Consider the following 27580-nt stretch of genomic DNA (forward strand, 5'->3'; position numbering starts at 1 on the left):
GTTAAATTCATTTTATTCCAAGGGGCAGAACCCCAATCCCTCTGGGGGGAAACTGACAGAATAGAACGAGTTAAAATATTTTCACAACTTCGTCGGATATTTTAACCATAAAAATTGGACACCTTGGAAATTGCCAGTCCGTGTATTCTGTGGATTCTGTAGTTTCAATGAGACTGGGTCTTTAATGATTCTCGGTAGGTGGCAGTAGCATGGTAACATTACACTTCAGCCGCAGCAACATGGCAAGTCGAGCACTGCATCACTTTAAAAAAAACAACCAAATGGAAACTGGCTTGATTTTTCTTATTTATTATTTTCTATTCACTGTTTTCGCGTTGACTCTGGATGTGGTCGTCGAGACGATGTGTTGGCATTGATGATGGTGGGAGGGTGGGGAAGGGGTTGTGGGGTCGAGGACAATAGCGCGGGTGATTATTATTTTAAGCTGTTAATTTAAAAATCTACAATTGGCATCGATGTTTCAGAAAGTTTAAAATATCACTGGTGCTTTTCTGCATCCCAGCTAATTGTAAAGAATGCCCCCCACCCTCTATCGCTGGCCATCAAACAGAATAATCCAGGGACTCCTGCTTGTCAGCACAGATGTTGTTTACAACGATTCACGGATGGACGAAACATGCTGAGTCTGTGCTTCCTACAATCACTGTACGTTTCTGAATTCCAAATCAGTTCTGAATAAATTATTTGATGCAATTCAGCCCCTTCCCCCTCAATCGAGGCAAGAGTGTTGGAATTTAATTACTTGTAAACATGCCCGCTCGCCTTTTCCATGCGGTTTCCTGCTCCAGCAGCTGAACATTTACACCTGAGTGTGAAATATGTGATATTTACGGAATAGTTCCCCCCAAAAAAACATACGTACGGGGTAACGTGTTGTTTTTTTTGCGAATTTCAAGAACATCGTGATGACACCTGGGGTACGTGCAATGCAGAGAAAAATGCGGAGGTTGGGATTTGAATGTTAAACCCCGCAGTTGTGCATCACAAACTTGCAGCATTGCTTTTTTTTTGTCTCTCTCAAGAGATAGCAACGTGGAAACATTATTGGGAATAATATCAATAAATGAGGCAAGACTGCATCGTCTGAACTTGCGAGGTGATTTGGAACATTTTGCTTCTCATCATCTCCCCCTCCCCGCCCCTCTAAACACTGAAAGTTATATCCATCTATTTATTTTACACACAGGCAAATCTATTCTGGGCAGTTCCTTATTTTTTAAATAAAAATTGAGTCCAACTACTTTGGTTTATTTTGAGACAGATTTTGTAAATGGTCTTAAATTTAGCTACATGGCATGTCCTTGCAAGGGAAGAAGGCATCTTAAAAGAAATGCGTTATGATTCCGCAGAGAAAAAAATAAAGTACAACTGGAGGGCAGGGGGGCGCAAATGCATGTTAAAGAAATGCATTATGTGCAGAGAAAAATTAAAGTGAGGGGGGGGGGATGCATGTTAAAGAAATGCATGATGTGCAGAGAAAAAAATAAAGTACAACTGGAGAAGCATGTTAAAGAAATGCATTATGATGTGCAGAGAAAGAAAATACAAAGGGCGGTGGAGGGGGGGACACGGTGCGGGCTGTGCGAATAGTAATGAATGGCGGCGACATCTCTCCTTTACTACGTTGCGCAGCCAGTGGAGGGGGGACTCGCTTGGCTATCTAAGGAGAGGCAAGGCAGTGAGTGAGTGAGTGGACAAGGGGAGTGGGAGTGGAGTGAGAGTCTGGAGAGGAACCCAGCCTGGGAGAAGAGGTGGGGGTAAGGGGGAGGAATGATTGACACCTTATCCAGGGGGAGAGTGGGAGAAGCGGGGGGGGGGGGGGGAGGAGGAGGAGGAGGCAACAACATTCCAAAATAGAACGTAAACAAGAGAGTCGGCGGCCAATGATCGGCAGGGGACGGGAGGGGGGCGGGGTCCGTGCGCGCGATCCGGGGATGCGGGGCGAGAGAGAGAGCGCTCAGTCAGTCCTCCCGCGTGCACCCCCCACTCCTCCCGCGTGCACCCCCCCACTCCTCCCGCGGCCCCGGATCGCTCGCGCGGGACGTACATACACACAGTGAGAGTGTGTGTGTGAGGGGAGGGGGAGAGGGAGTAAGAGGGGCAGGGCGCGCGCGGTGCAGCGCAGAGCGGGAACGAGCCGCGCGTGGAAGAGGAGGGGGGGAGATAGAGTTTTTTTTTACTCACATCGGGCTGCGCGCTTCTTGTGGCTGGGTTATTGGAGGCGGAAAAATTAACAGGCGGTTTTTCCAAATATATATATATTTATATTAATAGGGAGAACTCGGTAAAAGTCGCCCCGAGTGTGTGGGGTTTTTTTAAAAAAAAATTATTTCTCTCCGTCGCTCGGAGGTTGTTTTTTTAATTTGTTTTTGTAATTTAATTTAATTTTTTTCTGTCAGGGTTGTCCGCTCTCTGTCTCCTCACACACACGGCACGATGGCGAGTCCGCCTGAGCCCAGCTCGCCGAGCGCCGACAGCTTCTCGGACGTGCGGAAGGTGGGCTACCTGCGGAAGCCCAAGAGCATGCACCGGCGCTTCTTCGTGCTGCGGGCGGCCAGCGAGCTGGGGCCGGCCCGCCTCGAGTACTACGAGAACGAGAAGAAATGGAGGCACAAGGCGGGCGCTCCCAAGCGCTCGGTGCAGCTGGAGAGCTGCTTCAACATCAACAAGCGGGCCGACTCCAAGAACAAGCACCTGGTGGCCCTCTACACCCGCGACGAGTACTTCGCCGTGGCGGCCGAGTGCGAGAGCGAGCAGGAGGGCTGGTACCAGGCGCTGCTGGAGCTGCACAACCGCGCCAAGGTGGCCGAGGAGCGGGCCGGGGCGGAGCGCGGCGGCGACGGCATGCCAGCCACCACCAGCACCACCACCACCTCGGTCACCGCCTCGGCCAGCCCGGCCCCGGCTGAGGAGAACTACCCGGAGGGCAGCCCGGGGCCGGCGTTCAAGGAGGTGTGGCAGGTGGTGCTGAAGCCCAAGGGCCTGGGGCACACCAAGAACCTGGTGGGCATCTACCGCCTGTGCCTGACCAGCAAGACCATCAGCCTGGTCAAGCTGAACTCGGAGGCGGCCGCCGTGGTGCTGCAGCTGATGAACATCCGGCGCTGCGGGCACTCGGAGAACTTCTTCTTCATCGAGGTGGGCCGCTCGGCGGTCACCGGGCCCGGCGAGTTCTGGATGCAGGTCGACGACTCGGTGGTGGCGCAGAACATGCACGAGACCATCCTGGAGGCCATGAAGGCCATGAGCGAGGAGTTCCGGCCCCGCAGCAAGAGCCAGTCGGCCTCGTCCAGCTCCAACCCCATCTCGGTGCCCCCGCGGCGGCACCTCAACAACCCGCCGCCCAGCCAGGTGGGCCTGAGCCGCCGGCCCCGCACCGAGAGCATCACGGCCACCTCGCCGGCCGCCAAGCACCACCACCACCACCATCACCACGGCAGCAGCTCGTTCCGGGTGCGGGCCTCCAGCGACGGCGAGGGCACCATGTCCCGGCCCGCCTCGGTGGACGGCAGCCCGGTCAGCCCCAGCGCCGGCCGCACTCACTCGCACCGCCACCGGGGAGGAGGAGGAGGCGGCGGCTGCCGCCTGCACCCGCCCCTCAATCACAGCCGCTCCATCCCCATGCCGTCCACACACTGCTCGCCGTCGGCCACCAGCCCCGTCAGCTTGTCCTCCAGCAGCACCAGCGGCCACGGGTCCACCTCGGACAGCCTGTTCCCCCGGCGCTCCAGCGCCTCCATCTCCGGCTCCCCCAGCGACGGGGGCTTCATCTCCTCGGACGAGTACGGATCCAGCCCGTGTGATTTCAGGAATTCCTTCAGGAGTGTCACTCCAGATTCCTTGGGGCACACTCCTCCAGCAAGGGAGGAACAGGAGTTAAATAATTACATCTACATGGGCAAACACTCGAGCCTGGCTCCCAGTTGTCAGAACAGGGGCACTCAAAGGTGGACCCCAACTAAAACTGAAGATGCAGACTCCGATAAAGGGTTCAGGAAGCGGGCTCATTCATCAGGTACTTCGCCACCCACAGTGATGCACCAAAAGACTCCATCTCAAACTTCCACTGCCTCCTTTGAGGAATACACAGAGATGACACCCTCTTACCCCGGCAACCGTCTGTCGTCCAGTAAAAATTCTGCTTTTGTACCTACGCATTCGTACCCCGAGGAGTGTTTGGATCTGCAAATTGGGGAAGGCAGGCGTTACAGCCAAATGGATGATGGTTATATGCCCATGTCACCTGGAGTAGCCCCTGTGCCCAGTAAAAATGACTATATGCCAATGAGCCCTAAAAGTGTTTCTGCCCCACAGCAGATTATTAACCCGCGCCAGCACTCTCGAAAAGATGGTTATATGATGATGTCGCCCAGTGGCAGTTGCTCACCAGAAAATGTGAACTATGGAAAAATATGGACTAATGGAGGGAATTCTAAGCTGTCTGTTGAGAGCAATGATGGGAAATTGTCATGTAGCGATTATATAAATATGTCCCCTGCAAGTTGCTCAACAACAAGCACTCCTCCAGACTGCTTCTTCAATCCAGTTGAAGAACCTCATAAACCTGTTTGTTCGTATTTCTCATTGCCTCGCTCCTTTAAACATGTACATAGAAAAAATGATGAGTCCCCTTTAAGAATTGCTGTAAATTCAGGCCGCCTCTTGTATGGTGAGGATTCTTCTTCATCCACAAGCAGCGATAGTTTAGGAGGACAGGATGGCGGGCATCATACAGTTAACCCCGTTAAAAAGGAATTGTATGTACCAATGAAAGGTAAACTTGTGCGGCCCACTAGGCTGTCACTTGATAATACTAAGGCAAGTACGCTGCCCAGAACACGAGAGCATCCCCTTCCTCCAGAGCCAAAAAGCCCAGGCGAATATGTAAATATTGAATTCAGTGACAAAACCTTTTCTTCTAGTTCATTGTCTCTCGTTGAGTCCTCTTCAGTTGGAGGCATTCATCCTGTTCAACAAAGGCCACCCATGTCTGAATACATGAATATGAATTTAAGAATAGATGAATCCAAGTTTGGCTATGTATCAAAACCCACCGTGGACATCACCAGCTCTGCAACTGCCTGCAAATCCAGCACTTGCAGAAAAGATAGAGGGCAGTCGAGCTGTGATTATGTTAGTATGCAGCTAGTTACCACCTGCCCAGACTTACTAGATTCATCAGTGAGTAACTATACGGAAATGACAGTTGGTGGAGGTATAACGTCTTCCATTTCCGTTCTACCTCGGGCAGAAGAGAGCTCTTTGAGCACTGTTTCTGATGTTGTGACTGGTCCAATGATGGACCAGATTCCTGGGAGGAGTGCCTTTACCGTGCTTAATCTTGTCCCCAATCGGAACCAAGGTGCCAAAGTTATCCGTGTTGATCCTCAAGGAAGAAGAAGACATAGTTCAGAGACTTTCACTTCCACAGCCAATGTGACTGGCATGACCTTATCTTATGTTGATCACATTAAACGACATAGTTCAGTGTCCTTTGAGAATGTGTGGCTTAACAAACCAGGAGATTCTCTGGCTTCAAGTGCCAAAGACCAGCCAAATGATGCCACAGTGCAGAAAAATGATTGTGAAAATGGTATGAATTATATCGATTTGGACTTGGTAAACGATTTTAATAACAAAGACTGGACCTCCTCTCAGCATGTAACCGCTCATCAACCTCATGGAAGTACTTCTGGTGGTGATGATGATCTGAATTCATATGCAAGCATTACCTTCCAGAAGCCAGATGAAATCAGTAAGCCTACAGAAAGGGAAGGTAAGGACACAGATCAAAATGCTAATAGTCATTTTGCTAATTGCTAATATTTTGCTTCACAAACAATGTTTTGTTCCTTATCCAGCATTCAGAATTCCATGTTTCGCCCATTCTATATGTGAGGACACATGTTTACAGTAGAATTTTAGCTGCTGAAGTTGCTTTATTAACCAAAACTTGTGATTTCTTGTAAAATTTGAAAACTTGATTGAATAATTAATGAAATTAGAATCCTTGAAAATATAGAATTTTCAAATGGCCATATAGAGTACCTAAATTTAAAGCTTTATTTACAGTTTTAGTAAGATCACCTCTTGTCCAATCTATGAAAAGTTTGCGCAGTTTCACTTGAATGGACGAGCCTGGTCGGAGGTTGTATTTCATCATTGTCGGCATCCTTCCTTCTATGTAAGACATGCAGAAATCAGATTCAATTGGGGTTGGGGCGTAGTAGCTTCATATGGTGCACTTTTGCTCATGGCTGAAGATCCCTATGAGCCTGGTCCTGCCACAAGTGCCACATCAAGTGGTTATCAGGTGCTGCTGTGGGTTGTTTTTGGTGTTCACACCGGATATTAAGCCACTGTAGCCACAAGTCATCATGATGACGCATGCCGGCCCACTGGTGATGTCGCTATATTCCTCTTGTCAGCTAGCATCTCCCAAGTATGGGAATAAATGTTTAGGGCCTTCATGTCGCACTTGAGGCAGAGCTTTGAGTGTCCTACTGGTCGTCTGGCTCCAGTTACCTTACCGTATATAAAATCCTTCGGCTGCGCAGCTACCTTCAATCTTGCGAACTGCTTGAGGTGGTGAAGTTGTCTTTGCTTAATGAGTGCCAACGTACTTGGGAGGTTTGCTTTTGAGGGGATAGCCACATTTATGATTTTGTCCTACCGTGGGATGTCCAGAATGTGCTGCAAACAGTGAAGGTGAAAGCTGTTGAGCTTCCTTTCTTGATAGCTGTACATTGTCCATGTTTCACAGCCATACAACAGGGTATTAGGTTGTATTTACGTAATATATAGAAAAGGTGAAGTATATTTTTAAAAAAACTCATCTTGATGATTATTTATTGAATTTCAGTGTTCTGTTATAGAGTCATGGTTGTACAGCGCCGAAAAGGTCCTTCGGCCCATTGCAGCTACACTGACAACTACCATTGAAGTCGTGCTAATCCCATTTTCCAACACTTGTCCCATATCCTTGAATGTTATGATATTTCAAGTGCTCATTCAAATACTTTTTAAAGGTTGAAAGGTTTCCGGCCTTGACTACCTTCCCAGGCAGCGCATTCCAGATTCTCGCCACGCTCCTGAGTGAAATCGCTTTTCCTCAGATCCCTTCTGAATCTCCTGCCCCTCACCCTAAAACTATGCCCCTCATTATTCACACCTCAAACACGGGGAACAGCTGCTTCCTATTCACCCTGTCCATGCTCCTCAAGCTTGTACACCTCAATCATGTCCCCCTCAGTCTTCTCTGCTCTTAAAAAAAAGTACAATCCAAGTCTATCCAGTCTCTCCTATAGCTCAAATGCTCCATCGCAGGCAACAACCTGGTACCTCCCCTAGTGTAGTCACATCCTTCCTATAGTGAAGTGATCAGAACTGCACACAGCCCCAACATAACCTCCTTGTTCTTATACTCTGTTCCACGACTGATGAAAGCAAGTGTCCCGTAAGCTGCCTTAACTATCCTATTCACCTGCTTCATGGACCTGTACCCTAAGGTCCATCCGTTCCCCTGAGCTTCCAAGTGTCCTGCCATTCATTAAATACTCCCTTGTCTTGTTACTTCTTCCAAGGTGCACCACCTTGCACTATTAGGGTTAAACACCATCTGCCACTGCTCTTCCCATTTAGACCTCCTGTAACCTACGACTTGCTTTACTATTAACCACCCTACCAATCTTGGTGTCATCTGCAAACTTATCTATCATTTCCCCCCCAACATTCTCATCCTATGTCAAACTGCTTAAGGTCCTCACAGTCTCTTTTCCTGAATCCTGCGCCTATGTTTTCCTTTTCCTGAGTGAAGACTGATGAGATGGATTCATTTAACACCCTTCCAATGTCCTGCGGCTTCACACACACACACTGCCCCCTTGGTCTCTAATGGACCCTGGTCTTTCCCTGGTTAACCTCTTCCCTTCTAATATATTTATAAAATATCTTGGGATTCTCCCTAGTCTTGTTCGCAAGTTAGGCTCCATCTAATTCTTGTGTGGAAAGTAAAGCAATTTTCCAAATAACAATTCTGTGGGATACATTTCTCCCAAGATCCAAGATTTGAATTTTTTGTACAAACTCTGCCTTCTGAATTGAGCTGGAGAAACTTGAGCTTCCGGAATTGGTTGCTTTGGTTGAAGGAATTGTTTTGCAATTGAGAATATGCATTTTCCAGTCTGGTCTGTTAATGGAATTTTTAGTCCTCAGCCAGAGTTGGTTTAGAATCGGTCAATTCCAATGAGAGTTGCTATTTTGGCACCCCGGCGTGAAAGGGGAACAGCGTCATGTTAAGGACCAATGTCCTTGACTTATCAATTCAGCTACATGATCAGAACTATGGAGTTTATAAGGAGTTATAAAAGATTTTGATAATTAGAAAGCAAGACTGGTAGTTCCAATCGTCACTCACTGTGACTTGGCAGGAACACAGTGGAGCCTTGTAGATTTCCTTGTATCATACTTATAAAAGTAGTGAAATGTCTGCAATATTTATTAAATATTTTGGAGAAATTCATGGAGCCACTGAGCTGCCTTCATGGTTTGGCAGACTGTTATTTCACCACAAACACACGTCACCTAACCTTTTTGACAACTGAAGCAACATTACTGTAGCAAAATAAGTCGCCTGTTTGTTCAGCAAATGTGAATTGAGATGTTTCCCAAATCTATGCATTTCTCACATGCAACAAATCAAGGAGAGCATAGGCTTTGAGAATGTATCATTGAAAACATGATTCGGGGCACAGTTGAAGTTCTTGTAGAGTAAATCACATCTTTTGGAGAGATTTCAAAGGATATTTTTGGAATCTAAAGAGTACAGATATTGATGTTTGTGGAACATAGCCTACATTTAATGAGGAAGATTGTTATTTGTGAAGAAGGAAACACAAGTGAATTTTTCAGCACAGCATGATACAGCTAGTATGCGGAGGTGCTGAGGAGAAAGAGTGAACCAACTTGTGCATTAAATAAAGGCCTCGTACCAGGGAATTACAATGGGGTGTGTGTGTGTGGGAATCTGAATAGGGGATATGGTAAGAAGGAACAAATCCACAAATATCCAATCCTTTGCTACACTTAAATCTTTTAATATAAATGTTTCTCCTGAAAGGTAACAGGCAGAAAATGCTCTAATATAAATATTACTACTTTTCTGATCAAGTTAATCCCCAACACGTGCATGTCAAGTTGGAAAGGGGCTGCCATATGTGGATGGTTAATGTCATCCAGTCATTTGCTCCATTTTTTTTGTCTGCAAATACTGGATTTTCTCTGGTGGTGCTGCAGAAATTATGCACTCAAACTGCTACTGTCTACTGGCAAATAATAGATCCAAGATATAATTGTGATGCCCCGTAATTGTCATTTCCACAGGTAGGTATGAACTAAAAATATTGTTGAGGGGTTGGTGAGCGAAGAAACGTACATGTGACTTGTACATTAAACAGTGACCTGGGGTGACTGGTAAGAATGCATGTGAAGAAGTCAGTACAATATGCAAACTGTAGATTGAGTTGCATCAGAGAAAGACACTGATTGTGTTTGTTTTTTGATGGCCTTATTGTTTAACCTTGCATGAAAGGTATTTCACTCTTAGAATTTTGAAGATGTACAGAATAAACGAAAGCTTAAATGAGCTTTAGAATGGGGAAAATAATGGAAGATGTTTTAAATAGATGTAAGCTTTAATTAAGATCATATATCATTTCCGGACAGGGAAATCATGTGTGTCGAAGCATTCTGCAGAAGTTTCCAAACTGGGTCTGAAGCAATAGAACCAGATCTGTATAGCGAGGAGTTAAATAATTATAGCTGAGTATAAACTATATAGTTTTCTTCAAGATCAGGTGTGTGATTATGGTCCCATTTGTTTTCAGTGAGTGTTCTAAGTTAAAAAGACCACATGTATTGCATAAATTATGCTGTTGATATAAGGATTGTCTGCAGATGAAACAAATAAAAAAAACCTACATAACTGATCATTTTGGGCAAAAGCAACCAATATCTCAGTGGTAAGAATTTTGCATATTTTTAAATATTCTGGGAATTTGGCCATCGTCTCAGAGAAGTGCCTGTAATTATAATTGTAGAGCAAGGCTTCAGTCCTGAAGCAATTATACCATCCTATAACTCTGATACCTTGTTTAAAATCAGAAGGAGATTGAAGGTAATAGGAATTATTGTTTGAAAATTTGCAAGGAAATAATCCCCATTTACACCTTCCTTTTTAATTTTGCCCTGAAAATGATTTGTTTAAAGGACATCTGTTTTGTTCACTGGATTTGTATTTATGAGAATCAATATGTTTTATATACTGGTATACACTATAACAGTCCAACAAACTTCTTTCATGAATATTCATTGCATTAGTGGTCAGTGATTCCCTTTATGATGTGGATTCGCTTCATAGAAAAATTCTGGAGGAATTGTAGTCCTTAAATAAATGTGAATGTAGCAGATGTTGCCATTTTGCGACTAAAGGAACCTTGTATACATTTGTACACGTGTATGCTTGTTTGTTAATGCAAGATTGCTAACATCAATATAGTCAGATCTTCATCTTGCATCTTCATGGAGGATGTAATTTTGTTTTGTCAACAAAATGTTTTCAGAAGAGAAAAACCTCCTGGCTACACTTTTTCTGCTCACTATTAATGCTGTTTGGGCATTTTATCCTAGCAAAACCCAAGTGCTATTTGATAGGCAAATCTGCATTCCTGAAATTATCTGAATTCTTTGAGGACATGACTTTAATTCGAAGGAGGGGGTTGAATTTAAGGAGTGGTTACTGCATGTAACAGGAGTACTCTTTGTGTGATTGCATAGTATCTTTACAATAGTTGCCTCTTTTTATCTTTCTAACTTTTTCTCCTCTCCAGTGTACCAAACCCCCCCATCACTTACCCAATTTCAAAACATGGATTAAATTGTTTTTTAGTAAATGCGATTATGTTTGAATATAACATTTTGTTGCTGAAATCTCAGTGCAAGCATAAATACCTAACCTTCCAATGATTTTAAACTTCTCCAGACTTAAGATAATTGGATTATTTGTGGGGTGTTAGTAACTGATGTATAATCCGCAGTCATTACTGTACATATCTACTTTCAAAATTAATTTTCTCATTGTTGCTATAGTGCTTTCTCTCTAGTCCTGTATCCATCGTAACACTTGGCCTGCTGTTTTATCCAAAAATGGTGTAGAGCTTGACCTAAATAGTTTAAGTAGAGGTTCCAGCAGTAGTCAGGTCATTACATTAATAGTAAAACCATAAAGTCTGTGGGAAGTTGTGAAGTAAAACGGATGGGGAAATCCTAAGTACATCTGACGACTTTTGAAGAAAAGTATGAAGGGTGTGAAATACAGCTGTCAGAGAAATTTTAAGATATATTTTGCTCTCAAAACAGTGAAGTGAGTCTTTAGCTGGTATTTCTTTTGGTAGAAAAATGTTTCCAGCTGTGTTACATCTGCCTATTTTTCTTTGTTCCACAATAAATGAACATTATGGGGGTCAGGGATTAATTAGACATTTTTGTCAGAGGAGGGGGATGAATCTACTTCCAGATGCTCTTTCACAAGGGATTCAGATATTTACTTCTGTTTTCCATTTAGGTCCTTGCTTTAATTGTCTTTAAAACGAATAAATATTTTATGAACAAATATATACTTGTGTAAGTTCTATAAGTGGATAAAAAGCTTCTAAATCAGTTGGGCACTTGAATATATATGCATATAGCTGGGTGGTAGAGGAAGAATAAGGTACACTTCAGAGAATGGAGTCAGATGGAAAAGAAAGGAATATTCAAAGATGAATTACAGTAAGGAAGCCACTCCATTAAGGAGTCCCACTCCAAAGGGACTAGACGATGGCTGTAATGTACAGTAGGTTTCTGAAAATTTTGAAACTTGTTCTCAGAGCTCCTGACTGCTATTTTTTAAATTATGACGAGGAAACCTTGGTCTTCAAGAAATTTTCAATAAAACTCTGAGTTAAGAACCCAAAAAACAAAATCTTAAGCATTTTTTAAAGTATCTTTGACAATGAAATGAAGTTATACACTGCATGACAACTTATCAAGAGCATCATATTGTTTGAGGGGTGCAGGCAAATTGTGTAGTTTTTGAAGAGAGATAAAGGAAAATGAATGACCTTTCAAACTGAGATGTGCAAGCAAATAAATACTTGTTGTCAAATACACTTCCCTTGTGTAGACCTGTCAAGTTACAACCACTTTTTTTATTTTGTAAGACTGTATCCTGTGCCTCATTCAAAAAGGAACAGCTGTTTTCATTAATATCTAGTCCTGATCCTAATTTGTGTGTTTGTAGGTATATCTCATCATTTTTTTTTGTCTCAAAACTTTCAAGCAGTTTGACCACAGAAGACTTGAGGAGTAGTGGGTAGATTGTCAAGAAGAAGTATACAACTGAGAATGATGTAAGAGAGAAGTTTGCTAATGATGGAACTATTTTTGCAGTTGGTTTCAAACATTTTTGCAACATCAAAATCTTGACAGCAAGCATGTCTCTGCAGGAAGGTCTTTTTCTTGAAGCAGGTGCTTAGTTGTGTGATGGGGGAAGTGACTCATGGAGCCTTTGAACTGGATCAGGAATGTGTCTGGGGAGAAGAGACTGAATGATTGTTTGCTGCTACAAGCCTCAGGGTCTGAACTGGTGGAGAGGAATGTTATTGTGTCTTTTAAAGCAGGTTTTGCACATGTCTTTGAGGTAGGGTCCCTGTGGAGTACCCTTCAGTAGCCAGCATAACACTGGCTGCCTGGCCATCCTGATCTGATTGGATACCAATTGTTTGCCCAGCCAAGAGGTGAGGGGCCACTGGAATGTTCCATATTGCATCTACTTTGACCACCAAGTGGAGCTCACAAGACAGCGGGAGGAGTAATTCTAAATGTTTATAGATTCTTCACTAGAAATTGGGCTGCACAGTGTGACCAGGGCACAGTAAATTATTCTGTTTACGAGGAAGCATTAACGTTACATTCCTGCTATTCAAGCAGCTCAATGTTTATAGTTTTTTAAGATTTTCATTTAATTAAAAAGAAGGAAATTGAGAGTCTGAGTACTTCTCAAAAGATGTCTGTATTTCTGTCACTGATGTTGTTTCCATGTATGTATCATGTGTCCAAATTAATATTGTGAAGAATAAATATGTACTGCTCCTTGATTGTGTGAAGCATGAAGAGTTTTCAGTGCTATAAATCTTGAGAGCTCTTACACCTGTTTTTGATCCAAAATCAGCCACTGTTGATTGACTGTTGTAATGAAAGAATGAGGTAGTTAAAGAAATTCTGCAATAATGCACTTCTGGCTCCATTTTAGGCATTACAACTTTATCCAGGAGAGTAAGGTCAGTGTGCTGTTGTCCAATGTTTACATTCTTAATTCCAGAATCTAGAAGGTTAATGGGTGATTCGATTTGCTGGTTTTAGAAATTTGAAATGAACTGAAAGGGTAGAGTGTGGGAAACTTTTTTTTTGTTGCTGGAGGTACCTTTGGACAAGAGAGATTCCAGGATGCTATGTTGCCTCCCTGGTGCTAGGGTCAAGGATGTCTTAGAGTGGTTGCAGGATATTCTGAAGGGGGAGAGCAAACAGCCAGCTATTGTGGTACACATTGGTACAAACAACATAGGTTTTAAAAATAAAAAGGAATGAGGTCCTAAAAGCAGAATACAGGACTTAGGTGAGGAGAAATTTCTTCATCCAGAGAGTGATGAACCTGTGGAGTTCACTAGTACAGAAAGTAGTTGAGACCAAAATGTTGTGCGATTTCGAGAAGAAATTAGATAAAGCTCTTGGCTACGGGGATCAAGGGATAGGGGGGGGGGGGGTCAAGGTATTGAATTTGATGATTAGCTATGATAATGAATAGTGGAGCAGGCTCAAAGGGCTGACTGGCCTACTCCTGCTTTATTTTCTATGCATGTTTTTATGTAAAATTGGAGCCTGGAGAAAAGTTAGGAAATACTTCTTTGTGCAAAAGATAGAATTGTGGAACTCTCTCCTATAAAATGTGTTAAATGCTAGTTAGGTTAATTTTTAGATCTGAGATAGCTTTTTTCCCTTGGGTTATCAAAAAGAATATGGAACTAAGGAGATGAAGTTAGGATATAGATCAGCCTTGATCTCGTTGAATGGCAGGGCAAGCTTGAGGGGCTTCATAGTCTACTTCAGTTGTCCCTTTAAGAACATTGGGCTCCATTTTTGCAAGGTGGACCTACTGGCAGAAAATACTGTGATTCACTGCCTTATCCTGTCAACCGAATTCTAGATGTGCAATTTAATGGAATAGCAGAGTAATTGGAATAAAGCTTGCTTGTATTTCAGATGCAGGGGACAGGAGGACCATGTGTCAACTTTTTGTTAGATTCTGTTATGGTGCTAAAGTGGGATTTTCTGATTCCGTTGCTGTCAATGAAATTTTCTCATTGACTACACTCCACGCTGCTGGGAAGCCCGCAGCGGGGTGCGTAATTGGCGGGACCAGAAGATCCGTCGGCATGAACAGCCAAAACATTCCGCCCGTGGAGTTTTTAAAGCAAAGTGTATTCACAGTTTTAAAAATTTGGAACTAAAATAGTAGCTTATTAAAATGGTAATGAGCTAGCTTTGTTTCCCTATAGACTCTAAATAATAAGTAAATTGTTTCAGGCATCAATAATTGCCCCGTACTCATTATGTTGTGATGTTTCTATTTGTTCTACAGCCTCTACAGTGAGCAATTCGCCATTCTCAGTGATTTCAATTGTCATCACATCTCCCCCTGCTCCCTTCTTCTGAATTCAGTATCCTTGTGTCCTGTCTAAACTTCTCTCCTGCCTCATAAATTCATTTAATTCATGACCAACCCCCTCAGCCTTGCACCTCCTATGGTTTAGATCAATGCCAGAGCCACCTCTGATCATTTTATTGTATCCACCACCACTACACTCCCCTTCCAATTTTTTCTGCCATTGTCTTTGAAGGGGCATGGGGAGACTTTTCCTAAGTCAAAGCACTTTACAGCCAATGAAGTGTAAGCACTGTTGTGATATAGGAAATACGGCAATCAAAAAGTAGGCTCCCTACCCAGGCTCCTCCTTATTATCTCCAAGGTTATTTCATCCATCAAACCTATCAGTTACTCCCTCAGCCCTATTCTCTCTAAACCTACTTAACACCCAACATTTCATTCTGGCTCCCAAGCTTACTAACATTGTAAATGGTTCAGTCTCCTCAAGTGCTGATCACCCTCTTTCAAATTTGCTGCCACCAGCCATAAATAAAACATCCATAACTCGATGATTAGGCTGCCACCTACGAGTCAGAAGATTGTGAGTTCAAGTTCCACTTCAGGTCTTGAACACAAAAATCTTAACAGTTTTGTGCACTATTCGAACAAGAGCAGCGGAGTTATTTCCAGTGCCCTAGTTGATATTTATTCCCCAAATACTACAGAACAAGCTATTGGGTCATTATCACAATGCTGTTTGTGCGAGCATACTGTGCACAAATTGACTGCTTTATTTCCTATGTTACAACATTGCCTGCACTTCTTTGGCTTTAAAGTGTTTTTGAGATATCCTATGGTTATCAAAGGTGCTATATAAATGCAAGTATTTCAATTTTCTTTCCAAACCACTCAGCCAACTGGAGTTTGGCCTTTCCATTTGCTGTGATACTTGGATTGGCTTAATTACTTCATCTTCATGTTTGATGCTTTTATCCTTTGCAGACCCTTTGCGGTGGCACAGTGGTTAGCACTGCTGCCTCACAGCACCAGGGACCAGAATTCAATTCCTGGCTCGAGTCACTGTCTGTGTGGAGCCTGCACGTTCTCCCCGTCTGCGTGGGTTTCCTCCGGGTGCTCCGGTCTCCTCCCTCACTCCGAAAGATGTGCTGGTTAGGTGCATTAGTCATGCTAAATTCTCCCTTCGTGTACCCGAACAGGTGCCGGAGTGTGGGCGACTAGGGGATTTTCATAGTAACTTCATTGCAGTGTTAATGTAAGCTTTATTGTGACGTTAATAAACTAAACTTATAATAAACTGCTGTCTCCCATCACAACCATTCTGCTTGTATGGTTCACATCTTCAGTTCCTCCAGTCCAAAGGGCGCAGACTTGGGAGCATCAGGCACACAGCTAATTTCATTATCATCAGATTTTGCTGTGTCACATCAAGCGTGTGTTGTCCTCACTCTTCACTGTTAGCTCCTGTCTACTCCAAGATCTTTCTCTAGAGCAAAGATGACCTCTGTTTCTTTGTTCCACCATCATTCTTCTTCCCAAATATTTTTCCCCATTCTTCCATCGTCTCTGCCAACAACTTGGAGGTACTTGTTATTAAAATTAAGGCCATCCATTACATACCTTTATTGATTTCTGCTCTTTCCCACTGGTTAAGATAAATCCTCTGCCCAGACTCTTTCCTGTCCTCTCCAAGCTTATCTCATTCATGACACCTCCTCCTTACACCCTTGACTCATTTCCATTGAACTGTTGGCCACCCAGCATCTCTTTCTGACCCCTATGCTTACTGATATTGTGAATGTTTTTGACTCTTCAAGTGCAGTCTAGCCCTTTCTCAGAGCTGCTGCAGTCATCCTAAGAGAAAACACCCTTGACTCATCTATCCTTGCAGCAGCTCTTTTCTATCCACCCCGGTCACCTCCCAATTCTATGTCAACTTTTCTGCAACTCCCTGTTTGAATCTTTCCTGGCAGCTTTCTGCCTCAGTCGTAACACTGAAACAGCCCTAATCAAATTGCAAATTAACCCTCTGTGATTGTAACCATGGTTTATTATCCTGCCTTATCCTCTCTACAGCCTTTGACTTAGTTGACCACACTCTTATCTTCCAGTACCCCTCTGTTGTCCAACTCAGTAGGATTACTTTGGTTTCATTCCACTTGTTCCTATGTGATTTTGGTTAGTACGACTCCAGCAATGACATTTGTTCCTAAACCCAGATTGCTAAGTTTGGAGTATGTCAGGGATCTCTCCTTTCTGCATCTACACCCCATCCTAATATTCACGCTGACCTTTGGTAACATCATCCACAAATATGAGATCAGTTTTCACATTTACACAGACGACACTCAGCTCAACCTCTCCCTCAGCTTTTCTTGACCCCTGCATTAGCTCTGTAGTTAACACTACTTGTTTAACGTGCAGTTTGGATGAACCACAATGTGTTCTCATTAAATATCTGAAAGATAAAAGCCATTACTATTAGCTATTCATCATGGCATCATTATGCTTGACACGGATTTCATTAACCCCCCTCTCAACCATTATCTCAGGATGTCTTGGACAATTTGCAGCCTTAGTGTCTTATTTACTGGAGCTAAGTTTCTAACCCTACATCCTAGCTATTTGACCTCTGTCACATCACCCAATGATGTTGGAAAGCTGACTCTGCTCATGTTTTAGTGAAACCATTATCCATGTCTTTGTCACCTCTAGACCAGACTGTTAAAATGCCCCCGGATGACGTCCCATTCTCTACCCTATGTAAGTTTAATCAAATCTAAAACTCTGTTACCTGTATCCTATCCTGCACCAAGGCCTGCTGACCCATGTCTGTGCTGATCTACATTTGCGTGTTTAAATTGCCTCGTGACTTTGTTGCTCCCTTTCTCTGCAGATTCTCCAGCTTTGTAATCTCTCCCGGGCATCCACACCTCTGGAGTTGGCTTCCTCTACATCCTGTTCTGCCTTCGCTCTGCCATTGGCAGTAAGAATGCCTTCATCCACTGAACCCCAGCTCTGGAAATTGCTTCCTTTGCCCTCTGCTTTTGCAGCTGCCTTTTCCCCTTATGATCCTCAGTAAAACCTATTTATTTAAGGAAGCTTTTTAGTCGCTCCTTCTAATGCCCTCTACTTTGGTTCATTATCCTTTTTTGGTACTGCATGTGCAATACTTATGGACATTCTTGTAAAGGTGCTAAATGAAATGTAGTGTTGCATGATGCTCAGCCATAAGAATGGCAAACACTGCAATACCAGAGAGAGAGATTTAAGCAAGCATCTAAACTTACAAGGTCTTTGAGAATTTCTGCATCAGAAATTATCCAACTATGTTGACTGGCAGAGTGTATGTTTAGTTCTACAATAGAATTACTGGTCCATTAACCAGTCATACACATAGATCAGTGTTGACATTTATTTTGTGTAGGTGTTTATTTGAAGTTCTGTTAAAGGATGTTTACTTTTAAATTCACAGTAACTGTACCGAGGCAAGTGCATGAGTGGGTTTTATACCTTGAAATCTTATTAGCAAATCAGTGAAGTTGTTTTCAAGATGATAAATTTATTTTCATTGGTATCAGTTGGCACTAAATTTTGTTGATTGTAACATTATGTAAGTGACCCATAACATTAGAATTATTTGTAAAATGAATTGCTCCATCAGCAAATGACAGGTCCTTTAGGAGTCTCAGATATATTTTTAATATTTTAAATTAATGTCACTTTTAAACATTTATTGTATCCATGACACTAGTATTTATACAAATCAAAACTAATTTGGATGAAAATGATATTTCGAGCAGTATGCAGTTATCGGCTAACTACATTTTTGTAGGCCACAGTATATTTTTATATTACTCAGATATATATTTTGTAATACTGATGAAAGTCTGCTTTATTCTGATCCAAGTTTATTCCCACACTTGCTGATGCATCATTTTCTTTGTTTGACAGCCGACATGGTGGTAGCTGTTTCTTGCATATTGGATCAGATTCCTATTTTTCTAATTAGGATTATGAAATGGCAGTAATTTTAGAGAGAAAATTGTAATGCAAAATTGAAACAAAAAGCTAAGTGCACAAGGAAAATCGTAACTATTTTAATCCCTTCACATTCACCTTGCTGAATGTATTAAGGATTTTTAAAAAACGCTTTCCTCAATTATATGTGAAGTACAAATTAATTTGCTTGCACTGCTGCTGGACAGCTGTATTTGTAGACTCTCGTGTGGTATCTGATTTAAAAAAAATATATATTGGTAGTCTCTGTTCCTATACATTTCTTTTTCATTTCAGTGATTGCATGTTATATGAATATCCAGACCCAGGTGAGATGCTCACGCAAGGATTATCTGCACTGTGGTAAAAGAGATGAAACAGGAGAGTCACTCAACTAAAATGACAACAATTTTTAATAAACTCGCCCAGCTGTGGAAATGTTGAATAGCATCGGAACAACTGTTTAAGTGCTTGTTGAAATGTTAATAATGACTGAGAATAAAAAAGTAAGGCAGTGGGTAATATTTAGGTGGCATTTCTACACTTTAAAAGTGGAGTGAAATTAGCAGATATTGCTCACTCGCTGCCCACTTCCTTGCGTGGCTATGTTGCCCAGCTGCTATGATGATTCACTGTCATATTCGCTTATATTTTCTAATGGTCTGGCATTCTTGCTTTTATGTGGCAGCTTGCAGTCACCCACTCTGAGATCAGTTGTAACCATATCCGCCTGGTGGGAATGAGGCAAGTGGGCAGTTAAAAACAAGGTGGTTAATTACCATCAGAGATCCCAACCATTTCAGATATTAACTTGCAATCTTAAAGCAGATGGGAGACTTGATTTGTGAAAATCTATTATGCTATTAAGACTCAGGACCTGAGCAGGGAAGCCACTCGGGTTGCTTGGGCTTTCCTGCTAAGAAGAATTAGATCTGCAGCTGTTCTGAATGAAGACAGAAGCGATTCTTCAGTCAAGTTAAAAATGTTCTGTTGTGGGGCCAGGAGAAGCAGAAGTGTTCTTTGGGGCTCCCCAAAGGAAGTCTAGTCGTCTTCATATTAGAAACTGTCCCCAAGAACCCTGTTATATCCTCCTTTCTGTCATTAACCTGGAAGCTGGCAGTCAGTTGAGGGTTGCTTAAAATTTGTCTGCCAGCAGCCTTATTGCGCTCTCTTCACATGCAGGAAGTGAACTGGTGGCATTTAATTGAAGCCTAGTGGTTTACATCACTGTGGCCTCCTGGCATGTGTTCTGGCTTGGAAATAAACTTTCCAGAGCGGTTTGCTGCTGAAAACCCTTTTTGCTGTTTGTGTACTGACTTGTCTCTTTCTGTTTTGTTTTCTCTCTGCCACCCCAGAATTCAAAACAGATCAGAGTGCTGTACATAGAGTTTCTCAAATTGTACATGAGTGAAGGATTCTAGAGTCAAAGAGACCTTGTGTAGAACCAAATTAATTTCATTAATTCAAACCACATTTTCTAGATTTTTGTTTGTTGCACTAACCATTGGTTTGAAACCCTTCTAACACAGGATCTGCTGATTTCACAGAGCTCTTGGAGTCAGTTGCTGCTGTCCTTGTTTCAACTTGATTCCCAGCCTTGCTTGGCACTGTATTGAGTGCTGGTTAAAGGCCAGTACAAACACACTGGGGACTTGGAGTGGGTTAGTATATCATGCAGTAAGTGAAAAGTAAAAGGTTGAAGAATGAATGTGGATTTTGAGGCAAGTGGAAAAAATAGAATAGCACCATTAGTTGAAAGGATGTGGAAAATTAACTGTTGAATTCGGAAGTAATATCTCTTATTTGATTAAAAGTAAAGGCAAAAAACATTAATGACAGAAAATGGAACCTGTCACCTGTCGACTTCAGGCATTCTGAGTAGCTGGAGAAAAAGGTTTCTATGATGAGAATGGTATATGAAGATTTCTGCTCATTAAGTTTGCATCTTGGATCTTGTGTTTTTCCCCAAATACTCAGTGAGGGTGATAGTGATGTCAGTAATTATTTTGTAATTGTTGTCATTATTCGGTAACTGCTGATGCTTTCTAATCTGGAAAACCTGTTTTCCTAATTGTCCAGAATTTTAATTGCACAAAATGCTATATTTTCTGCAGGTTTGCTAAAAATTTACTCAAATATTTCAAGAGACTCCACATGCTCCATTTGGACATTTGTATTATTGTCCTTGAACTTTCTCTGCATTTGACTTTTTTTCAATTGTTGGGGACTTGTGTGTGAAAAGGCTGTACAAATTCTACAGCATCAAAACTATTTCTGAATGCTAAAAAGGATAGATGGGATACAACTTGATTGGGTTACCACTTATACTAACTAACTAACTGATGAAATAGGGGTGTTTTTCCATGTTCGGAATGAAGGTGTATTATGGAAGCATCTTATGTTATTTCCTTTGCTGCTGAGGGAATTCCAAAGTTGGTAACAAATTGAGAAAGTAAACCGTGTGATGTGGGCCAACAATTGAGACAATTTTGTTGCGTGTTTCCAAAGGAATTGGAATATTAAATAGGTAGTCCTACTTTTAAAAGGTCTCTGTTAGGTTAAACAGCTGAAGCACAATACTGACTATTGAAGCAAATTTCCACCTACTTTTAATTGGATTAAAAAATGACAACCTGTTGTACATTTGCACCTTTTTGTTATGTGGTTGTCCAATTTGTTAGTAACAAGGGTTGCAATAAGATAAATTGGTAAAATTATGAGTAGAAAGTACAGAATTGAGAAAAAATACATTTTAAACGGTGTAATTAAACTAACAGCTAAAGTAACTTCAGAATCTTGAAATAATTTGGCTTTCATTCTTTGACGACTTACCCTAGTCAACCATAATCAGTTTCACAGAGCTTTCAGTGCTTGCATTTTATCTGTAAATAACCTTCTGGATTGCACATGTTTGGCTTGTTGCATAGGTACAGTAGCTGTGGGCCATTATGGCTAGAATGTAATGTCCTTAAAATCGAGGTCATGGATTTTATAACAGCTGGGCTTTATTTAAAAAAAACACCTACACTTATTTCCATTTTTAGTCTGTGTGTAGTATTATAATAGCACTAAATGAAGGGATTTCAGAGTATTAAAATGTCATGTGCTATTTGAGGGTGGGGAAAGCCGTACCATTTCAAATAATCTATTTATATTGGAGAATAATAAAATCCTAGCAAAAGCTTTGCTTATATAGGCAGAGTAACCGGTTACTTCATAATGACAGTTTATGGTATCTTATACAAGTTCTCACTTGATTGCCTTTTTGTTGGACTTCAGTGAACAGATCGCCTGCTGAATTGTCTTCCACAGTGCTAAAGGTGCTGGTGGCCTCCTAAATAATATTACAGGCTGTCTCTTGTGGTAGCAATGTACATAACTTCAACTGCAGAGAGCCTAGATAGCTCCAATTTTTGTGAGGCACAGAATTTTTGCTGTTTCAGTCTTCATGGGATGAGTAAACCTTTATATTACTATAAAACTTGTCAATAATCTAAGATTCATAGCAAAGTGTAGTAAAATGTTAAACAGAAATTTTCAGATGTTTCTTCAACAAAGGAAGGATGTTCAAATCAGATATTTCTATTCAGCCACCTCAATAGTTGCCCAAAGTTCGTGAACTTGAGGCCTTTTTCCTTTTCGTATAGGGAGGACTGAGAGCTATAATGTGAATGTAGTGGAATAGTGTTATCTATAGATAGCTCTAAGACTTTCTCAAGTCTTAAAATAGAAGTTTTACATTTTCAGATGATTTGTGCTGTTTGCATCTTTCTTGCCAACCGAAGATGTTAAAACATTTGACAACAGGAAGTGTTCTTTTTCAGCAGTTGATAGACTATAGAAACTGGTTGCTAAGCGAGACAGCAATGCAGACCATTCTTTTTTAGTTTTTCTGGCTTTGTGTACAGCAGTATCAGAATGTGTTGATTTCCTGAAGTTTGACAAACCTCTTGATGTTACAGAGCTAGTTAAAACTTCCAGTATACTTAAATTGGATGAAATAGGTCTTAAGTGTGCTTTTCTTCAACTTGCCAACAGTATCAAAGAATTTAAAGCCATTAAATTAATATAGATAGACATGATATGCTGCACAGATGGAGGCCATTCAGCTCATCATATCTGCGCCAGCCAAAACAGAGAAAAAAAGAAACTAGCCAATCATTTTAATCCCACCCTCCAGCACCTGGTCCATAGCTTTGCAGATAAAGTTTTGCTTCCATAACTTTGTGATAGAAGATCTCCAACAAGGGAAGCTATTGCAGGATATCACATTTTGGGGTAAGGATATAATTTTAATGGAATGTATCCAGCATGTCAGATGCCCATTTTGCACCTTCCAATTTTAAAAGATTTGTATTCAGCGTATTTGTGCTAACCCCATGAACTGTAATTTGATGATGCAATATATGGCATTAAAACAAGGCCATCCTGGCTAAAGATGTTTGTTTACTAAGCCTAAAATTGGCTAAATTACAGAATTTTATGCAGAAATGCTTTTGGTAGTTTTAAGAATGCAGTTCTTAAATAGGTGTCTCTAAATTATTTGCTGTTGTTGTATATTTTTGTGTATGCACTTACAATTGTGTGCTTTCATGAGCCTCACCATGAACAAGCATGTGTACAGTATATACTCATGTAAAAGTTGACCCCTTGACTTTTAGCCAACAAAATGTAATTTTACATTAACTGTGTGTGCAAGTCGACTTAAATTTTCAGGGATCAAAACATCTTAATTGTTAATTAAATATAAAAGTATGCGCAGGAATCTTTAGATTTTCCCTCTGTCAATTCTAGAAGCAGTCTCCCAACCAATCAACTAATGTGGTACTACAAGATCCATCACAATGTATTTGAGAAAGAATAACAAGAATGCAGCTTGCAGGAAAAAAAGTGGCAGAATGAGTTAATGAGCATTCCCAAAATGGTCGTCATCACCCATGGAGTCATCTGATCTCTGTCCTCAGAGAAGTGAAGAAAGATGGCATTTCAGCATTCGAGGTCAGTGCCAGGTGGCGCACAGGATTCATGAAAAAGTGTGATTTGATTTTCCATCAGAAAATGAAAATTTCCGTCACCTAAACCCAATGATAAAATGATCAAGTTTCAATGATTTACCGTCTGACATCAAGAGAAGAATGCATATCCATTGGCTTGCGCTGGAAATGTGGATGAAACATCCACATGCTAGCAAACAAGACTGTTACCAAGACTGACATAAAAAAAAGATGACTGGCCATGAGAAGACGTGATTCACAGTGGTTCCATCTTGTGTGACAGTTGGCACAAACTAAAGCTGATGCTGATATCAGAGTGCAAACCTCTCCCCAAAGAGAAATTTCAGTAGGGCTTTGTCAGCCGTGTTTACGAGAAAGGCTGGATGGATGATAGCGATTGCAAGAAATGGATCATAGTGTGGATCTTGAGACCAGGGGGACTATGCTAAGAAAAACACTTGTTCAAATCCCACCTGGTTGATGATGTGACATCAACCAACATCGATGTGGCAGTTATTCCAAGTGGTCCCACAAGTGTTGTTCAGCCCTCGGATGTCTGTATAAATAAACCTTTGAAGGACAGTATTCAAAAGACGGTGTTAGAAGGTGAAAAAAAACATTAACCAAAGGTAGAAATATGCAAGCACTCTCACAAGCAACATTGTGCCAATGAGTCATAGGTGCGTGGAATGAACTCTATCTTAATATTACCAGGCCATTTCAGAGGACAGCTAAGGGTCAACCACATTGTTGAGGGTCTGAAGTCACATGTAGGCCAGACCAGGTAAGAAGGATAGATTTCTTTCCCTTAAGGACATTAGTGAACCAGATGGGTTTTTTACGACAATCAACTGCCGGGGCGGCACAGTAGTTAGCACTACTGCCTCACTGCGCCAGGGACCCAGGTTCGATTCCTGGCTTGGGTCACTGTCTGTGCAGAGTCTGCATGTTCTCCCCATGTCTGCATGGGTTTCCTCCGGGTGCTCTGGTTTCCTCCCACAATCCAAAAGATGTGTGGGTTAGATGTACTGGCCATGCTAAATTCTCCTTCAGTGTACCTGAACAGGTGCCGGAGTGTGGCAACTAGGGGATTTTCACAGTAACTTCATTGCAGTGTTAATGTAAGCCCATTTGTGACACTAATAAAGAAACTTAAACAATAGTTTCAAATTCCAGATTTTTTTACTGAATTTAACTTCCACCATTGGCTCTGGTGGAATTTAAACCAGGGTACCGAGAGTATTACTCTGGGTCTCTGGATTACTAGTGTAGTAACAACACCACTATTCACTACCTCCCCAAGTTATACTGCCAATGATGATGAGAGGTCCATATGATATTATGTAGCCAGGCTATCAGGCCAAATTATTTGGTGGTTTAAATAATGATCAAAGTGATTTCAATGTGAAGTGCTTTAGTTAATCTGTTATGTTATATATTTATTTTGTGTTTGATGAAGTGTGTGCCAATCCCTCAAAAACATTAACTGTGTAAAAGTCAACCCCATGACTTTTGGCCTAAAAAGTTGGCCTCAAAATTTGATTTTTACACAAGCATATATGGTAGATACAAACTCAGCTCACTGTATGTATGTTTTGGGGTGAGGAGATGATTTTAATGGAATACACCCAGCATGTCGGATGCCCATTTTACACCTTACAATTTTAAAAGATTTGTATTCAGCATATTTGTGGTAACCCCTTGAACTGTAATTTGATGATGCAATATTGCATATATGACATTAAAACAAGGTAATCCTGGCTAAAGATGTTTGCTTACCAAGTACCCATACAGTAACTGTGCTGGGTCATAAATATTTGATGGAGAAAATTGACAAAAACCAAATATTCTTGAGGTAATGTGATGTTGTGTTTTCCTGTTGATTTCTGGATTATTTCTGGTCAAACAGGTCTGCTTTGAATTTTGTATAATGCCTTTGTGAAAATGGGAAAGACAGCATCTCTCCTAGTGATGCATGGGAATGCTGTTTAGTAACTGAGAAGCTGTATTCCAATTCATATTAGCAGCTGGTCTAGAAGAGCTTTGTACAGTGGAATGTGATTAATAATTGTCATTTACACATGGGATTTTGAGAGCTGTAATGACTTGTAACACTATAAGAAAACTCTGCAACCTTTTGAGCTCAAGGTTGTTGATTTTGTTTATGTAATACAACCAACCTAGTGTGACTTCCTACTTTTTCCCTATTCATCCGAGCACATGTACACTGATTCTTGTGTGGCAGAAATGAAAGGATCTTTGGTAATGACTTTATATCTGGAGAAGGCTACAAATGTTTTCGTCTTGTCTTCATTTAAGTTAACATGAAAATGATGGATTGGACCGGAACCTACAATGTTTTCTTGTCCTTGGTCACGTAGTGGTAATAAACTTGGATGACAACAAAGAGACTTAAAAAAAAAAATTGACTTATTATTGTCACATGTATTAGTATACAGTGAAAAGTATTGTTTCTTGCGTGCTCTACAGACAAGGCATACCATTCATGAAGAAGGAAAGGAGACAGTGCAGAATGTAGTGTTAAAGTCATAGCTAGGGTGTAGAAAAAGATCAAATTAGTCCGAGATAGGTCCGTTCAAAAGTCTGGTGACAGCAGGGAAGAAGCCGTCCTTGAGTCGGTTGGTATGTGACCTCAGACTTTTGTATCTTTTTCCTGACGGAAGAGGGTGGAAGAGAGAATGTCCGGGGTGCGTGGGGTCCTTTACACAGAGGAGGCGGCAACTGGCCTGAATCAGTCAGACAAGGTTTTGTGGAAGAAGATCCAGAAAAGATGCTGGTATGTCAGGCAGAATGAAAGGACTATTTTAGATTAACCACCAAGAAGAAAGCTGGTGAGGATAGATTCCAGGTTCAAAGAACCAAGGCCATTGGAGAATTGAAGACTGAAGAGTCGCCAGAATGTGCTTTGCCACTGGAAATTCATTTGATTATGTTCAATAGGATTGAATGAAGGCACTTTGTTTAAAAGGACACTGGAAGATACTCGAGCAGAAAGGAGAGCCTGTTAAAATGAGGAGGAATTTGGGACACTGGGCTACAGTTCTGCAGAGAGTGCAGTGTAATGTATAAACGTGCTGTGGGGTTTTTGGTTGTGTTAAGAATTTAATGGTGGATCCCTTTTTCTGTAATTTACTGTATTGGTTGCTACCAGGTAATGTTTAATCAATATTGATTTTAGTTTGTTTGTTGCAGCAAAAGTTTTAGAATATGAAATCCTTTTGGACACTCTTTGCATGCATGCACAACGGTAATTTATCTTTCTAAACCTTCAAAATTGATAGTATTACAACACCCTCAGACTTTTTTTTTTATATCAGAAATTTCCCACCTGTCTTAATCAATCAAGGCATAGATTACAAAAGCAGGGAAGTCATGTTGGAGTTGTATAGAACTTTGGTGAGGCCATGGCTAGAATACTGTGTGCAGTTATGGTCGCCACATTATAGGAAGGATGTGATTGCACTAGAGAAGGTGCAGAGGAGATTCACCTGGATGCTGCCTGGGATGGGACATTTATGAAGAGAGGTTGGCTAGGCTTGGGTTGCTTACGTTGGAGCAGAAAAGACTGGGGGGTGACCTGATTGAGGTGTACAAGATTGAGGGGCATAAACTGAGTGGCTAAGGAATGGCTGTTCCCCTTATTTGAAGGGGGCAAAAGGTAAAGGTATGGGGCAGGAGGTTTTGTGGAGGAGGGGGTGGAGTGGGGGGGGGGGGGGGGGGGTGAGGACAAACATTTTAACTCGGAGGGTGGTGACTGTCTAGGAGGGTGGTTGAGGCGAGTTGCCTC

General features: G+C 41.7%; 1 protein-coding gene across 1 annotated transcript in view; it reads left to right on the forward strand.

The window, feature by feature from the left end:
* The first annotated feature begins 2211 nt into the window (after positions 1 to 2211).
* The window catches only part of irs1 (insulin receptor substrate 1), a 56970-nt gene continuing 31601 nt past the window's right edge, over positions 2212 to 27580 (forward strand). The window contains exons 1-2 of the mRNA XM_078206179.1: positions 2212 to 2305; positions 2421 to 5797. Of these exons, the coding sequence (XP_078062305.1) occupies positions 2458 to 5797 (3340 nt within the window). The 5' untranslated portion in view covers positions 2212 to 2305; positions 2421 to 2457. The remainder of the gene's footprint in view (positions 2306 to 2420; positions 5798 to 27580) is intronic.

This window comes from Mustelus asterias, chromosome 3 (assembly GCF_964213995.1).
Source record: "Mustelus asterias chromosome 3, sMusAst1.hap1.1, whole genome shotgun sequence".
In the NCBI taxonomy this organism is placed as follows: domain Eukaryota; kingdom Metazoa; phylum Chordata; class Chondrichthyes; order Carcharhiniformes; family Triakidae; genus Mustelus; species Mustelus asterias.